The sequence below is a fragment of the Lepus europaeus genome, chromosome 19, assembly GCF_033115175.1.
Source record: "Lepus europaeus isolate LE1 chromosome 19, mLepTim1.pri, whole genome shotgun sequence".
Lineage (NCBI taxonomy): Eukaryota > Metazoa > Chordata > Mammalia > Lagomorpha > Leporidae > Lepus > Lepus europaeus.
Genome location: NC_084845.1, coordinates 44,082,152 through 44,099,674, shown reverse-complemented (window position 1 = coordinate 44,099,674; position 17,523 = coordinate 44,082,152). Strand labels below are relative to the sequence as shown.

The window sequence follows — 17,523 nt, the reverse complement described above, 5'->3', positions numbered from 1 at the left end:
TATGTCTGCATCTGTGACGCTGGGCTCTGAACTCTACAGGGCAGGCCCTGGACTTAAACCTAACCCAAAAGAGAAAGTTGCATATGCTTAATTAAACAAACTACACTGCTTCTTCAGTGGGCAGCAGATCAATGTAAAGACTTTGCCTCCCTGTGGACACTCAAAAGAATCCCCAGAGGAGCACAATTCAAGTGCATGAAGGGCTGATGTGCAGGTTCACTGTTCCCGCTCAGAACCCAGTGCTTTTTAAACTTTTACATTTTGAAAAATTTCAAACCTGCAAAATTAAAAGGATAGTTTAACCAATACTTATATATTCCTTTACTGAGCTTCAACTATTAGTAACATCTATGTGTACGTCTCTCTCTCTCTATCCACACAAGAAATGTGCTTCTACTTTTTCTGAATCATTTGAAGATATGTTCTAGAAAGCAGGGGCTAACTCATCTGTAAATTCTTTATCATGCAGCTCATAGGAACTAGGATGTTCTCTTAAATAACTCCAAAATCACTGACATCAAGAAGCCTAATACTAAAACTGTCCTCTAAAATTTCTTAAAAAGGTCCTTTATAGTTTGTTATCTTTTAAAATCCAGGATCTAGTAAAGGAATTCACAACAATCATTTGGCAGCCCTTTCATTTCCTTTAATGTAAGATAATTCTACCACTTTTTTTTTTTGTCTTGCAAGACACTGACATCTTTTAAAAGAACACAGACCAGGCCAGCGCTGTGGCTCACTAGGCTAATCCTCCACCTGTGGCGCCAGTACCCTGGGTTCTACTCTCAGTTGGGGCGCTGGATTCTGTCCCGGTTTCTTTCTTCCAGTCCAGCTCTCTGCTGTGGCCCAGGAAGGCAGTGGAGGATGGCCCAAGTGCTTGGGTCCTGCACCTGCATGGAAGACCAGGAGGAAGCACCTGGCTCCTGGTTTCGGATCGGCACAGCATGCCGGCCGTAGCGGCCATTTGGGTGGTGCACCAAAGGAAGGAAGACCTTTCTCTCTGTCTCTAACTCTGCCCGTAAAAAAAAAAAAAAAAACCAGACCAGGTGACAGGGAAAACGTCCTACAAGTAGCGTCATTTCCTCATGATCAGATTCAGGCTCCACTTTGTTGCTGATAGCCTTACACAGCTCATGCTGGTACTTCCCACTGAGACCCACAAAGAGAGGTGGCAAGTAAGCTGTTTCCTTCACACTGGTAACACTAGATCTGATCCATTTGGTTAACAGCAGTTGTCTCTCATATTTCCCATTGTAATTTAATATTATTCCTTTGTAAAGAATAAGTCATCTGCTGGGTAATTCTTGGGAAGTCATGTGAATATTCTGCTCTTTTCTTTAGCTTTTAGTTGGTTTTAGTTTCCATTGATGGTCTCTACCAACACAATTACTACACTGCTGGTTGTGAAATGATAATTTTCTCTTCATTTATTTGCAATTTTTATTTCCTCTACAGAGTTCTTAAGTGCTTCCTATACAAGATAAAATGGACCAGGTTACAGATATCTAAACATGAAGACACTTCAAAAAAGTTCATGCAAAATGGAATTTAAAGTTTATTTGGGCTGGTGCTGTGGTGCAGTAGGTTAATCCTCTGCCTGCAGTGCTGGCATCCCATATGGTTGCTGGTTCATGTCCCAGCTGCTCTTTTTCTGATCCAGCTCTCTGCTAATGGTCTGGGAAAGTAGTGGAAGATGGCCGAAGTGCTTGGGCCCCTGAACTTGCATGCGAGACCCAGAAGAATCTCCTGGCTCCTGATGGGCTCAGCTCTGGCCACTGAGGCCATTTTGGGGGTGAACCAGCAGATGGAAGACCTTTCTGTCTCTCCCTCTTTCTGTAACTCTATCTCTCAAATAAATAAAATCTTAAGAAAAAAAAATGCTTAAAATTTCAGACTTTCCTTAACAAAGGAGCAGAGGCTGAGTGTAATATGCCTAATGGTATTCATTTAATGTAGCTATTAAATAATTAATGTAGTATTTAGTATAAAAACCCATTCTCTGCTGTACTTAGTCTGAATTACTTCAGTTTCATCCAAGGAAATATATGACTTCCTAATGAAGTATTATTTTGCTGACAAAGGGCAACCACACTCCAAGACTACTGCTGGCAGATGCAGAGGCTCAATGGTAAAGGGCTGTAATTTAGTAAGTATGTTCAACTTGGCCTTGTTTTCCAGTCAGCAGGAACAGCCCTGGCACCCTGTCTCTGAAACAGAGCCTGTTGCATACTTAACAGCCCCTGCTGGCTCATTCAGTGGTAGAAGAAGTATCCAAAGGGAGGGGTGAATTGCACTGGCCTGTTAGCAAAGGTGATAATAGTTAGGGCACCAGGGCATAGTCATAAACCCCTCAGCGACCAACTCCAATTAGTGAGGAGGTAGCAAAGAAACCCAGCACAAATCACAGTCACTGGTAGCTGCGAGGGCCCTGCCCCACAGGGATTAAATGAATAAAGCTACAAGACAAGTAAAGTTAAGGTTTGAACGTCGTAGTATCACCAAGAATAAAAAGAAAACTGCTGAGAGAAAACACGAGAGCCTAAGGTAATAGCTAAACTATATTAGGAAATAGAATTATGATCTAAGGTATTATGGCCTACTACTCATCATCGAGGGGCAGAAGGGCAAAGAGAAATCTGACAGTGCTCCAACTAGCATGATTTTACATTTGTGATTCTATTATCATCACAGAAACATGTCCTGGGAACATGGTTCTGAAAACAGGATTGCCTTGTAGCCGTCTTCAGTCTTGCTTAAATTATCCTAGCTGCAGTGCACATGGCCTGGGACTACTTACGAAGTGAGGAATGCTAGACTTCAGGGGACTTGAAAGCCAGTCCTACTGTGCAATTACTACCTTACCTCTGCTCAAGGTATCGCAAGGCCTGCCTGACAAACTCCATGCGCACTTCCACACTGCTGCGGCTCTTCAGGGTGTCCGTGGCTGGTGCCAACAACACATCTGTCATCTGTTTTACCATGGTCCACATGTCAGAAATGCTCTGTGGATGAAGGAGACTGTGCATGACAATACTGCAGGGCTGGAAAAATTATCTGGCTCTTTGTGGCACTCAGACTTCAAAGGCAGGCAGGGCTAGGAGGGTGTGAATCCAGTGTCTTCTGTTGAGACCCCCAGGCTCAAGCTCAGTATCAGTGTGCCTCTGCCAGCCAGCTGCCACAGTTCTGTCCACAGATGAGGCCCCCTGCCCCTCCTTTAGGCTGTTTTCAGATCAGTTACTACCCCAAATCTGACATAACCACCTAGACAATTAAGATCACATAAAAGTAACAAGAACACTGAATCCCAATGGGTTATTCCTTAAGAGACAGAGAATACATTTGTAATTGTCCAAGGCTCTAGGAGTTTAAACTCAAGTGCTGCACTTCAGTCTTTACAAGGTTATTTGAGTTTCCTAAGGCTCAAAATAAGAGTTAAACCTAAATAATGCAGGTTTTGTCCTCCTGGAGCCTTTCCAGGGGCCACCGCTCTTACCCCATTTTGTGAGCACCACAGTCTCCCATTTCCCTTCTCACTCACTCCCTTCAAAAGATGCCTCTCAGGGAAGGAGCTGGTGTTCTTTCTGTTGTGCTGCTACCACACAGCTGGGACTCCCTTATCCTACCCCCACCTGCCCTGAATCCTCCTGGCTGTAAATCTCTCCTTAAAAATGTGTTCCCTGACACCCCAGCAATATTCTAAAGTTAAGAAGGTCGCACAATTGGAGAGAAGTAGCTTTATCCTTTTTCCAAAGCAAAAGACAAAGGCCTGTTAACATAGTCTTTCTCAAAAATCAAAACTGTAGACTATCCAGCCACCTATCCCTTGGTGGTGAGATGACTGGTGAACTCTTCCTTTCTTCTTTAGCTCTGTTGGTATTTCCTTATATCTTATGTAAAAAATCACATCAAAATTAGATGCCATTTGAAAAAAACAAAGATCTGTGTGTATTGGTGTTTGCTTCCAGAATACACTTCTCTTTTTCCTCCCTCCTGGTTACACACCAACCCACCCACCCATTCATCCACTGCTTTTGTCCTCACCACCCCCCGCTTCTCAGGGGAGATACCTAGGGTTGAGCTGAGGAAAAAAAACAATTATCTGGGGAGGTGGGGGCCACAGAGAGGAATGCCAGCGAAGACTCCATCTGAGTCAAGTTCAAGGGGCTTGCTAGTATGAAACAAGCATCATCTTTCCAATTCAGCTCTGTTAAGGAGATCACAGGGCTGTCTGAGGAGGGAAACAGGTGAGCAGGGAGCCAGAGCCCGAGAGGACTTCAAGTAAAAACACCCAGAGGACTGTGACCATTAATGGATCCTGGCTAGGCCTTCTGCACCTACATTAAACAATCATCATCGCCAAAACCACTCCACAATTGCTGCAATGAAAACTCTGAAGAACAGTTAACATCTGATTCCACGGAATGGCGGATCCCCGCAGGCACATTTCAGCCCAGTCAGCAAGCTGCCAGGCCCACCCCAACGCTGGGCTCCACAACCCCACTGGCTTAGCTGGGCGTGTTACCTTATCATCCAGCTCTGCGACCGAAGCACACAGGTCTACAAGGTTAGGCTGCAGATGGCCATTTACAATCTTCTCGTTATAGATATAAATCTGAAATGATGAAAAGCAAGAAGTCAGTGGCACAATTTCTATTCCAAGTTTTTTCAAAACTCCCTGGAGCAGTTCTGAAGCCAGCAGACGGTCAGGAGAAGCTTCTATCAAGCTTCTGTGGGCAACACACCAGTGCTGACTGCTATCCCAGCCTTCCAGATCCCTGAAGAATGGGAGCAGAACGGTCTCAGGGAAGGGCTGCAATATGCAGTTCTGTGGTGCTGTGTCCCAGGCAGCAAGGAACACAGAAAGATGGAAGATGGGACAAAGGAAAGGCTCCACCTGCTACTAAGAAAAGCCGCTGAAATTCAGGCCAAAGAACTGAACGGCTCCAGGCCCAAAGCTCACAGACTGAAAGGGGAATATCAGGTGGCATCCCCTGCTTCCCACGTGCCAGACCAGCAGTCGCTGCAGGGGTGGCATATCCATTTCTCACGGAAAGGGTCTCTGCTCTTTAGGTGGGGTTTTCTGTTATTTTTCTTTTTACGATTTATTTGAAAGGCAGAGCTACACAGAGAGATGGAGAGACAGAGCTCTCCATTCACTGGTTTACTCCTCCAAATGGATACAATGGCCAGTGTTAAGCCAGGCTGAAGCCAAGAGTCTGGAACTCCACCTGGGTCTCCAACATCAGTGGCAGGGGCCTAAATACTCAGGCCACTCTCTGCTGCTTTCCCAGGCACATTAGCAGGAAGATAAATCAGAAGTGGAGCAGCCAGGACTCCCACGAGTGCTCACATGGGAGGCCAGTGTCGCAGGCAGTGGCTATATCTGCTGCTCTACAGCACCAGCTGAGGTAGAATTTTCTCAAGGAAAATGAATGGCATGATGTTATGGCATGGGAAAGCCACTGTTACTCTGAATTTTATTTTAGAAAAACTAAAATAACAATGTATAAAAACTAGCAAGTTCTACTCTTGTGAAAGATTTTATTTTATACTTAAAGTTCCTGCTCTACCAAGGACTAAACAAGGCTGTGATATTAGGGAAGTCAACTTTAGTTCCCCCTACTTTAAATGAGAGACAACAATGTCCTTTGGCTTTCAGGGTTGTTATAAATATCAAGTAACCGGGGCCAGCGCTGTGGAGCAGTGGGTTAAAGTGCTGGCCTGCAGCGCTGGCATCCCATATGGGCTCTGGTTCGAGTCATGGCTGCTCCACTTCTGATCCAGCTCTCTGCTATGGCCTGGGAAAGCAGTGGAAGATGGCCCAAATCCTTGGGCCCCTGCACCACCATGGGAGACCCAGAAGAAGCTCTTGGCTCCTGGCTTTGGATCAGCTCAGCCCTGGCTGTTGCGGTCATCTGGGAAGTGAACCAGCAGATAGAAGATCGCTCTCTCTCTCTCTCTCTGGCTCTACATTTCTCAAATAAATAAATCTTAAAAAAAAAAAAAGATCAAGTAGCAGTTTTAAATTGAGGGAATGTTTATTCACTCAACAAACTTTTATTAGGAGTCTTTCCTCTGCAAGGTACCACGTTCAATATGGGACAGAAAGATTTCCTCTCCACAGGACAACTATGGAAACAGCTGTCCTGTGATGTATGTACATTAACAAGTGCTATAAAATGTTAGCTTAATGAAGCTTAGTCTTTCATATACAGAAGACACACCTGAACTCCAGGTGGTGGCTTTGGCAATGGAGGGAATTGGCCATAATGAAGGTGAAATGTAAAGGATGGGTATGTGCAGGGGGAGTAAAAGAGAGATCTAAAAATTGAGCATAATAAAATAGAGGCCAGTAGTCATATATGAGAGATCTGGGAGGAGAGGAGCTGGTCTGTGCAAAGTGGACGGAACTAGCTTCAGCTGCCTAGAGGCTGAGCAGCAGTGGCCCACTGAAGGAGAGAGACTTTTTAAAAAACTTCTAGAAAATCTCTCTGATTGAGAGGTAAAAACAGGGATTTCTGACAATATGTAATCAGCCAACAGTATAATTCAGTTAATGCAGGGTTCCACTGGCTGATCAACAGCAGCTGAAAGCACAAGGTCTATTTCTCATTGTCCCTTGCTGCAGGTGGGAGAGTAGAAACGGAAAAAGGGAGTAGTATGGATACCACAAGTGGCATTGATATTTCTATCTCAAAGAATCATGGGAGCTGGTACTGGCTGAGTAGATGTCCTTTGGCTACCACTGGTACAAGATGACCTCAGGGTGATGGTTCAGCACAACTCTCTCAATTCAAGAAACAGGAATGGTTTCCCTTCTTGAGACTGTGCAGAAGCATGTGGCAAATTACAGTGAAACACAGTCAGCTGGCACTGCTTTCTTCACAGTCAATTCCAGGGATGCATACAGTGCTTACTGTCCTGTGGTCAGGTGCAGTCCAATAGAGGGCTTGGTTCCCACAAAGCATCTCATTGCACACCCGTACTCCTGCATGGTCGTGACCTACAGCCAGAAGCATGATCCTCACAACACCAGGAGCTTCTCTAAGACAATGATATTATTAAGCAGCATTGAGTATACTATGCTTTCCAAGGTAGAAAAACATTTAGAATTCCGTCAGTCTACCAGGTAGACTCAGTTAAAACACAACTCCATTTGCTATGCAATGCAGTTACTCACGGCTTTATTGTAGCAACCGCTATTGCCAAAACTGCAAAATGAGATGCCTTGGTCAGGGGAAAGGGCAGGTTTCAATTCTTTCAGTCAAATCCAAGCTTTCTATTACCCTATTTGATAGAATTCTCCAGTGGCCTAGATGGTAAAGTATTAACTAGTCATCTAAACAAAAACCCAACTTGTTTTCAGGGTTTGACTTTTACATGAGGCCTTTGTTCTTTTTCTCTCCCCTAGAGGCTCGCAGAGAATTTTCCAGGATTAAACCTTCTGTGAGAGCATGCTCACCTGCCGGGCATAGGCCATCTCGATGCTATCCAGAGAGCTTCGTCCAGGGGGTCCCACATCGCTGATGTAACTTGGCTGTAAATACATTCAGAATTGGTTAAAAATGGTACTTAGTCATGAGAAGAAACAAAAATCACATAAACATATCCTCATGTTTAACAGTTGTGAGAGGTCTGTTTCCTAGCTAAGACTTCAGAAAAATGACAATTTTAGGGATTGCAATAAAATGCAATTCTGTTACACCATGAACGTATGAGAACAGAGCAGGAATGGGACTGAACTAACCAAAAAAAAAATAAAAGAGAGCTGAATAAACCTTACAAAAATCTCAGTAACTATTTCTGGAATTACATATCCTTCCAACATTTGGTTTCAATTCCAACCCCCTCCCATGTCTCTTCTCTCCCCATGTCTTCACACCAGCAACACCATCATTTTTATCAGTGGGCCACAGGTTTCCATCGATCATATCAAGCAGCTGACAGCACAGAGTCTATAGAATCACATCAGCAGATGCAGACATTCCCATTCTAGAGTTCACACCAAGACAACTGCTGATTAATTTTCCATATCTGAAAATGTGAGGCCAGTCTATATGGGGTATTCATTCATTCAGTAAAAATCTGCTAAGCACCTGCATAGTTGTGTGTATGTCCATCCCCATAGGGATGAAAAGAAGCCAGTTGATAGAGTCTGTCCCCAAAAACCTTACCATCTATTAAAAAAGTATATTGGGCCAGTACTGTGGCGTAGCAGGTAAAGCAGCCAGCTGCAGTGCCAGCATCCAATATGGGCACGGGTTCGAATCCCAGCTGCTCCACTTCCGATCCAACCCTCTGCTATGGCCTGAGAAAGCAGCAGAAGATGGCCCAAGCCCTTGGGCCCCTGCATCCACGTGGGAGACCCAGAGGAAGCTCTTGGCTCCTGGCTTTGGAGCAGCACAGCTCCGGCAGCTGTGGCCAATTGAGGAGTGAACCAGCAGATGCAAGACCCCTCTCTCTCTGCCTCTCCTTCTCTCTCTGTGTAACTCTTTCAAAAATAAATAAATATAACTTAAAAAAAAAAAGTATATTGGTCTCTGCTTTAGAAAGGCTCAACTTTAGCTGAGCTATTCCTTATTATAAATAATATGGATCAAATTTCTTCTACTGGCTTTACCTGCTATGCCACAGTGCCGGCCCCAAGATTTATTTATTTATTTGAAAGGCTTGAGAGAGAGAGGGAATCTTTCACCCACTGGTTCATTCTCCAGATGGTCACAATGAGCCAGGGCTAGGCCAGGCCAAAGCTAGGAGCCAGGGGCTTTACCAAGGTCTCCCATGTGGGTGGCAGGGGCCCAAGCACTTGGGCCATCTTCTGCTGCTTTCTCCAGGCCATTAACATGTAGCTGGATCAGAAGTGGAGCAAATGGGACATGAATCTGGTACCCACATGAGATGTTGGACTGGCCCCAACTTTATCTAATTTTAACAAAAAGAATCCAGGGGCCAGTGCTGTGGCATAGTGGGGTAAGTCTCCACCTATGTTGCTGGCATCCCATATGGGAACGGGTTCTAGTCTTGGCTGCTCCTCTTCCCATCCAGCTCTCTGCTATGGCTTGGGAAAGCAGAAGACGGCCCAAGTCCTTGGGCCCCTAAAACCCACGTGGGACACGTGGAAGAGGCTCCTGGCTTTGGATGGGGCCAGCTTTGCCTGTTGCGGCCACTTGGGGAGTGAACCAGCAGATGGAAGACTTTTCTCTTTGTCTCTCCTTCTCTCTATCTGTACCTCTACCTCTCAAATAAATAAATAAAATCTTAAAAAAAAAATCCAAAGCTCTATTCTCTAAAATCTAAAGCAGAACAGTTTAAAGTAGGCTTACTAGGAGTGGGCATCTTACCAAATGGTAAAGATGACAGTTGGGATGCCCATATCCCACATGGCAGTGCCTGGGTTTTACTCCTAGCTCCAGCTCCCTGCTAACGCAGGGAGGCAGTGACAACAGCTCAAACTGGGCTCCTGCTACCCAAGTGAGAGGTTGTGTTAAGCTCCTGGCTTAAGCTCCCCAGCTGCTGAGGGCAAACGGGGAATGAACTAGTGGATGGGAGTTCTCTCTCTCTCTGATAGACAAAAACTAAAATAAGTAAAGGAAGTACGCTTCCTGGGAAACCAATGGAAGACAGCAAACTCCTAGAACTAGGAAAGCTGGTAAGAGGAATAATACTAACATTAGCACGCGCTTGAAGCAGGGTAGAGGAGAGGCACAAGTGGCACAAAGAAGAGTTTTAAATCGGTTCTAGAGAATGTACGTGGGACTGTCAAGCACACCTGGGTTCCAGGAAGGCCGCTTTGGGGTCTGGAGCAAAGCACATTCACCCAGAACCTAGGGTTGCCACCAATCAATGAAAGGGTCATCTTATACAACCTCAACAGGTCCCCCTCAGTTCTGATCTCCAGAGATCACTGGCATTAAATGATCTTAAACACTTTACTTGATCTTGGTAGATGCTACTGGGTGGCCGACCCCATGATCATTCCCAATCCTCTTAGTTCTACTCCCTGCCACCTTTCAGGTTGCCATATAGAGCTAAATATACTCAGTGGTAGCCTGGCAAATGTTTAATAATCAGCTCTTGGGGAAGGGAACTTGATGTTTAGCAGTTGCTGATTTCTGTGGTATAAATACTCCAACCACGGCAGATCTCAAGTAATCCAAGATTAAAATGTTCTGAAAGTTTCACAGAAGGCCCTTGTGAGCTGACCGCTACACACTATTGAAAATATCCTTTCCTAGTCTCTACTACAGCTAGAAATGGCCACGTGCCCTAGTTCTACCAAGGAGATGAACGCACCAGTCTTCTGGTACATCTGGGAACAACTTCTGCTTTTCCTGCTAAAGCCTGGCATGGCCTTTCTGTTTTCCCAGTTTTTTCTACCTTAGATACAAATGCAATGTCTAGAGCTACAGCTGCCTTCAATAGCTAAAGTAAGTGGAAGGATGCTAGGGACGGTGGTGCACAAAGACAGGAAGGGAATGGGCCTCAGATGGCACTGTGGAACAACACTCCCCACACTTCAGACTGAGGAAAACAAACCACTATTCAAGCCGCTGAAGCTCCAGTTTTCTGTTGCTCACAGCAGAAAGCATTCCTACTGAAACACAAAATTAACAAAAACTGGCAGGTTAGAGTAGCAGTAGCTACACTTACCAAACACTTATTAGGTACCAAGTAGACTGAACTTCCCTGTATTAATTCCACATCCCTGTGAGGCCAATACTTTTATTATGCACAGTTTACAGGTGAAGATACAAAGGTACAAGGCAAGGAAGCAGTGGAGACAGGGTTTGAAGCCAGTCTGGGGAAGCACCTGCACTCTTTACCACTGCTCTACCCCACGTGCCAGGCAGCTGGGGCAACTCCCCAAGGACAGCGGCCAGAGAACAGAGAGCAGTGGTTAGAAATCCCTGCTTACCAGCTTCGTGCCTGTGAGCCAACTGCTTCTGTTAAATCTCAGTTTCTTTAGTGGTAAAATAGGGGGACTAATAGTACCCAACACACAGCTTTGAGATGATTAAATGGGGACAAAATAGTGTTCACATCACAGTACAGTTTTGAGAAATAAGTAGACAGAGCTCAGCACAGTGCCAATAAATGCCAACTGTTATTACTTTACCAGCACAAAGTAAGCCACTGTAATGAACACAGAACAATCCTTTACAAAACAATGAACAGCTATGTACACTGCAGAAACAGGACCTAAAATATTTCACTTGGTGCAGCCTGGAAAATCTCATCTCATTTCCCCACGATGCACAAACACCCCCAGCAGTTTCAGTGTTTTCCGTCACATTATGCTGAGGACTGTTCTGTAAGACAGCCACCTTTCTGGAACTCTGAAAGCTGCAGATCCCACGGTCTTTTTTAAAGAACACAGCACTAAGCTTGTTAATTCTAGCAACCTAGTTGGGGGGAATAAACTGGGAGACGAAAAGGAGACCAGTTCTAAGCACAACAGCAAGGACACAGTTGTTTGAGTTAAATACACGCAAACAGCCGTGAGAAATATTTTCCAGTACTAAAAACCTTATTTTTTAAACCATCCATTTACAAGTAGTTGGTTTCAGACTTCAAATTTCCATTTAAATTAATTTTGCCTAATGCTCTTGTTTTCAAAAGTGCCTCTCCTTCAGCTGCCCTTGGCCAAGCCGCTACTCGGCCACATGGAAAGTCAATTATCCCTGGCCAGGATGTGTACATGCACATTCCTGGGCAGAAGATTGGCCAATGTTCAGCTGGAAGTCCACAGCCAGAGCTGCCTGAGGGCTAGGAAAGTGGGTGCCTGGATGCTATGTGGGAATAATGTTCCAAACACCTCTGACCTCTGCGTTTCTCTGCATTGAGGCTTGATTGAACCACGGTGGGGACAAAATGAGCAGGCAATCAGAAAGCAGAAAGGCCAGATGCTCCCAGGAATCTGAAGATACTTAAAGACAGCCTCTGGGAGCAAAGACCGAGAAGGGGCTTCTCAGAGTAGAGGGTGTTCCCAAAACAGTCATTCTGGATATGGCTAGAGTACAGCAGGAGGAAGCTGCAAACCTTCATTAAAGAGCCTACTGTGTACAAAATGTATCCAGGGACACACAAAACTCCTGTGGAGGGCATATTTCAATTAGAGGAAAAGGACTGTAACCAACACTCCTAGCAAAATAAGTGCAGAGTCAAAAGAAAGTATCATACTACAGATGGAAGAAAGTATAAACTTCTAAGCAAAATGTTTTGACTTTATACAAGCAAACCAGAACTAAAGTGATTGATTGATTTGTAAGAGCTGGCTATATAATATGTATATGAAAGCCCTGTAAGTACCAGGAAAAAAATACCAACTGGAGACTAGAAGACCTGGGTTCTAATTTTATTTTATTTTTTTTTTGACAGGCAGAGTGGACAGTGAGTGAGAGAGAGAGAGAAAGAAAGGTCTTCCTTTTTGCCGCTGGTTCACCCTCCAGTGGCCGCCGTGGCAGGTGCATCTTGCTGATCCGAAGCCAGGAGCCAGGTGCTTCTCCTGGTCTCCCATGTGGGTGCAGGGCCCAAGCACTTGGGCCATCCTCCACTGCCTTCCCGGGCCATAGCAGAGAGCTGGCCTGGAAGAGGTGCAACCGGGATAGAATCCGGCGCCCCAACCGGGACTAGACCTGGGTTCTAATTTTAACCCAACTAGAGAATGCGTGATCGTGGATAAAATTAGGACAATATTGGGACTCTTCAGGTGATAGGACACTTTTAGAATTACTAAAAAATGACACGGACCTACCTGTATTAACCTAGAAAAAGTTACAAAATACACAGAACAACAGCAACAAACTATAGTGCTAAACTACAGAAACTAACATATGAAAGGACATCCTTTAAAGCTGGTGGGATAGACACACACGCAAATGTGTACATATGAACTGGAGAGGGGACTGCAAACATGTGCACAACTGACAGAGTTCACGTTTCAGGAAGGGGTAGCAGGCAGAGCAAAGTGGGCAGTGTTTCTCCCAGTGGGTGAATATAAAAACTCTATCAGAACAGTACATAAGATCAGAAAGTCATCTTACACGATACCTCACCACAATATAATGAAAGGCCTGTTGAGCAACAGAGCACCTTTTATGTTTGAAATCCCAAAATGTGAACAGGTCCAGCCCTAGGAAACTGCCAGGCAGCCACACAATGAAGCTTAGAATCATCTAGATTGGTGTTTTCAAATTCAAACTCTGTCAGTCTCTATTTTAGTATATTTCATTAAATCTAACAGACCATCTCTTATAAGACATAATGGTATTTCATGTGCTGCTAGGAAAGAAAAAAAAAAATGCTGTCAAACTATGACACACTACTGGATTTAATACATGCCCTGATTTGAGAGATACTAAAATGTAGGGAAGACATGGGACTGGGAATTGATGGAATATGGTATTGTCAGTCATCAACAGTAGAGACTACACTCAAAATACATTGTTCACATACCACAGTGTGCAGTGGTACCATTATTATTCATAATTATTAGGCTATAGCTTAGCTTCTCTAGTGAGCCTGTGGCTCACCAAGCTGAGTCATTTTCCAGATGATACGCTAAAAGGACTGCTCAATACAAACACAGCCACTAGGCTGCACTAAGGTTGGATAAATTTACCTGATGGCTAACACACATGAAGGATTCCTCAAACTGTCCAAACTCCCTGTGCGGTCAGGCAGGCTGCACAGTACCTGGGCGTTCATTCTCACACTGACCACATACAAGAAAGGGGCATGGGTTTCAGAGCCACCAGTTCCTTCCTTGTTTCAAAGCACACCATCTTTATTCAGGCAGTAACTTGAAAAGTTATTAGCAGTCTTTTAATTCCAACCTTACTTTACAAGTTAAACCTCTTTCTTCAATAATATCCTAAGGAAATTAATTTCCCAAACTGGCTTTATACTACTGGAGTATCATTTCCTTTATTAAAACTTGCCTGAAAAAGATATTACCAGTGCCTTCTTGCTTTTCCGTTATTAGAAGGCTTCGGGGGGGGGGGGGGAGATTGGTCTTTTTGCTCTAAAAATAAATAAATAAATAAACCTATTCTTAAAACTAAGGTGCCCAGGAAAGAATACTGTAAATATCAAATCATACTTCCTTAATTATTTCTCCCATTTATGACTGAGGGTTTTTTTAAAAAAATTTTATATACATTTTTTTTAAGGGCAGAGAAACAGAAAGTTCCCTTCCACTGGTTCATTCCCCAAAGGCCCTCAATGGTTGGTACTAAGCCCAGCTGAAACAGGGCTGGGAACTCAATCCAAGTCTTCCACATGGGTTGCAAGAACCCAACTACTTGAGCCATCACTGCTGCTTCTTAGGGTCTGAATTAGAAGGAAACTAGAGGCCAGCGCCGTGGGTTAACAGGCTAATCCTCTGCCTTGTGGCGCCGGCACACCGGGTTCTAGTCCCGGTTGGGGCGCTGGATTCTATCCTGGTTGCACCTCTTCCAGGCCAGCTCTCTGCTATGGCCCAGGAAGGCAGTGGAGGATGGCCCAAGTGCTTGGGCCCTGCACCCACATGGGAGACCAGGAGAAGCACCTGGCTCCTGGCTTCGGATCAGCGAGATGCACCTGCCACGGCGGCCACTGGAGGGTGAACCAGCGGCAAAAAGGAAGACCTTTCTCTCTCTCTCTCTCACTATCCACTCTGCCTGTCAAAAAAAAATAAAATAATCTGTTCTCCAGATTTATTAAAAAAAAAAAAAAAAAAAAGAAGGAAACTAGAGTCAGGAACTGGAGCCAAGTATCAAACACAGGTATTCTGACCGGGGATGTGGGATCTGAAACACAAGGCTACACCTGAAATATATATAAATATATATTTATATAAAAATATATTTATTAAATATAAATACATATATGAATATATAAAATACTATAATCAAGGAAAACACTTAAAAAAGAGACAGATCCATGCTAAAGTGGTTAAAATACAACTTAGTAATATGGAGGAAACTTCAGAAGTTCACTGAAAATGAAATTAAAATTTATTTTGGTACAAAATTTTTGAGATCCATGTAGATCTTTTTCATAACATGCATCTTGGAAGCCTGCTTGTTGCAGCGATACATGATTTCATCAACACATGACATTTTATAACTAGGAGACCTGGGCTCAAGACCCAAAGCCTGCTGAATTCCCAAACCTACTTTTGCCCTACACACTGTGTGGGCCCCTAGAAAAGAAGGTGGACAAAAAGCTTGCCAGTGGAGATAATCTCACCCTCCCGAAATTTAGAATAAAATTATAGGGTAAACACCTACAGAAGCATATACAGAAAAACACAGCCACTAGAGTGGTTAAATTAAAGACAGAAAACACAAGGTGTGGCAATGGAATTACCACATAATGCTAATTGGAGGGTATACTGATATACCAATTTGGAAAACTGTTTGGCAGTATCTACTAAAGCAGCTTACTCCCTGACCCAGCAATTCCCCCGTAGACATATCCAACAGAGATGCAAACATGGCCACCAAGACACATACAAGAATGCTCACAATAATACTATCTATAAAAGCCAAGAAATGAACACTACCCGTATGTCCATCAACACTAGAAGGGATAAACCAATCGCAGTAATACTGTTCAACCATGAAAATGAACGGCTAACAACTACATGCAACAGTACACAGAACGTTATGTTAAAGAAGCCAGGAACAAAAGTACATACTGTATGATTGTACTTACATAAAATTAGATTGAAGTAAAATTAATCTATGATGTCAGAAGTCAAGACAGTGACTCCATCTTTGTTGGTTGAGGATAGTGGCCAGGAACTGGCATGAGGGACTACTGGAGTGCTGGTAATGTTCTGTTTCTTCTTCTAGGTGAGTTCTCTGTATGCTTATTCATTATACTCACTATTTGTGCATTTTTCTGTATACAGGTTATATTTAAGGAAAGAAAGCCCAAAACAAAGACAACAAAACCCACAAGGTTCCAGGAAATGGCAGTTCTGGGGTACAGGCCTGCAGAGAGACCTGTCTGCTTTACTTTCCAGATTTTACAGCAAAGCTTCCATTCCACCAGGTGTCACAACAGAGAATAACAAAAGCATTGGCAATTCCCTTCCGACAGGACTGAAGGTCAAGCAAGAAGAGTCTACTAAATAGGTCTATTTTTAAGAGAAGAACAATCAAGACAGAATATCTCATTAGTAATTTATAATTACTTCCAAATCCCAACACAGAACACAACCTATTAACACCATTTTAAAAAATGAAGTTCATCAAATTAGCTGGTCTAGTTATTCATCCAGATTTACAAAGAATTAAGAAAGAAAAATCTGGCTGGCTAAGGATATTCTATGCTAATTCTCTTTTGCAAAGGCTGATCTGAGTTGGAAGTTTTTTTTTAATAGGCTTCTGCTAGGAATTTCATGTAACAATTTGAAGCTTTTTTTTTTTTTTTTTTTTTTGGTAATGGGTCCATCTGTCTGTCCTTGTTCTTCTAGGCTCTTTTTTATTTTTATATTTTTAAGATTTATTTATTTATTTGAAAGGCAGAGCTATGTAGAAACACAGAGAGATCTTCCATCTGATGGCCCACTCCCCAAATGGCCACTGGCTTTATCTGGGTCTTCCATGCGGGTGGCATGGGCCCAAGCATTTGGGACATCCTCTGCTGCTTTCCCAGGCACATTAACAGGAGCTGGTTTGGAAGTGGAGCAGCTGGGACTCGAATCAGCACCTGTATGGGATGCTGGCGCCACAGTCGGCAGATTTACATGCTACACCATGAGTGCTGGCCTGAGTCTGAAGACTTTTAATCTAATATATGATATGATCCCCAAAGGGCAATTTTCCCAAGACAGAAGATTATGATATGTATTTGTTTAGAGGCTAGTTTAATAGGAAAACTGGTTTCTAAATTAGGAACATATGTATAGATGCACAATTGTGAAGTCATTCTGCAGGCACAATAAACTGCCAAACTGCCCATTCTTGGCCTAAACTTCAATGGTGATCCAGAAGCCAGCAGTCCTGGATCTCACCAGCTTATTTACACATCTCCCTCTGAGTCAAGAATTCTACAAGCATTGGTAGTACTACCTAAAAATGTCTAATATTACCATTTCTGAGACATTAGAATTTCACTGATTGATTGGTTGATTCATTAGAGAGGGAGAGGAGTGAGAGAGAAAGCTCCCTCAACTACTGGTTCACTCCCCAAAAGCCTACAACTGTCAGGGATGGGGCTGGTTGCAGCCAGGAGCCAGGAACTCAATCTGGCTCTCATGTAGGCAGCAGGAATCCAATTACCTGAGCTGTCACTGCTGCCTCCCAAGGTCTGCATTAGCAGGAAACTTCAGTCAGAAGCCTGAACCAGGTACTGAACCAGGCATTCCAATATGGGATGTGAGAATTTTCACCAACATCATGACCACTAGGGTTAAATACTCACCCCATGACTTCATAATTTCTAAGCACTTCCAAGTTACCTAAAATGACTTTTTAAGAAAACAGAATGGAATGGCCATTTTGGGACAGCTGTTTTACATTATCACTAATC

General features: G+C 43.7%; 1 protein-coding gene across 1 annotated transcript in view; it reads right to left on the bottom strand.

Moving 5' to 3' along the window:
• Positions 1-17,523, bottom strand: part of NUP93 (nucleoporin 93) — a 118,526-nt gene that overhangs the window by 14,993 nt on the left and 86,010 nt on the right. Inside the window, exons 6-8 of the mRNA XM_062176601.1 lie at positions 7,463-7,537; positions 4,523-4,612; positions 2,863-3,002 (exon numbers count right to left, since the gene is read on the bottom strand). Of these exons, the coding sequence (XP_062032585.1) occupies positions 2,863-3,002; positions 4,523-4,612; positions 7,463-7,537 (305 nt within the window). The remainder of the gene's footprint in view (positions 1-2,862; positions 3,003-4,522; positions 4,613-7,462; positions 7,538-17,523) is intronic.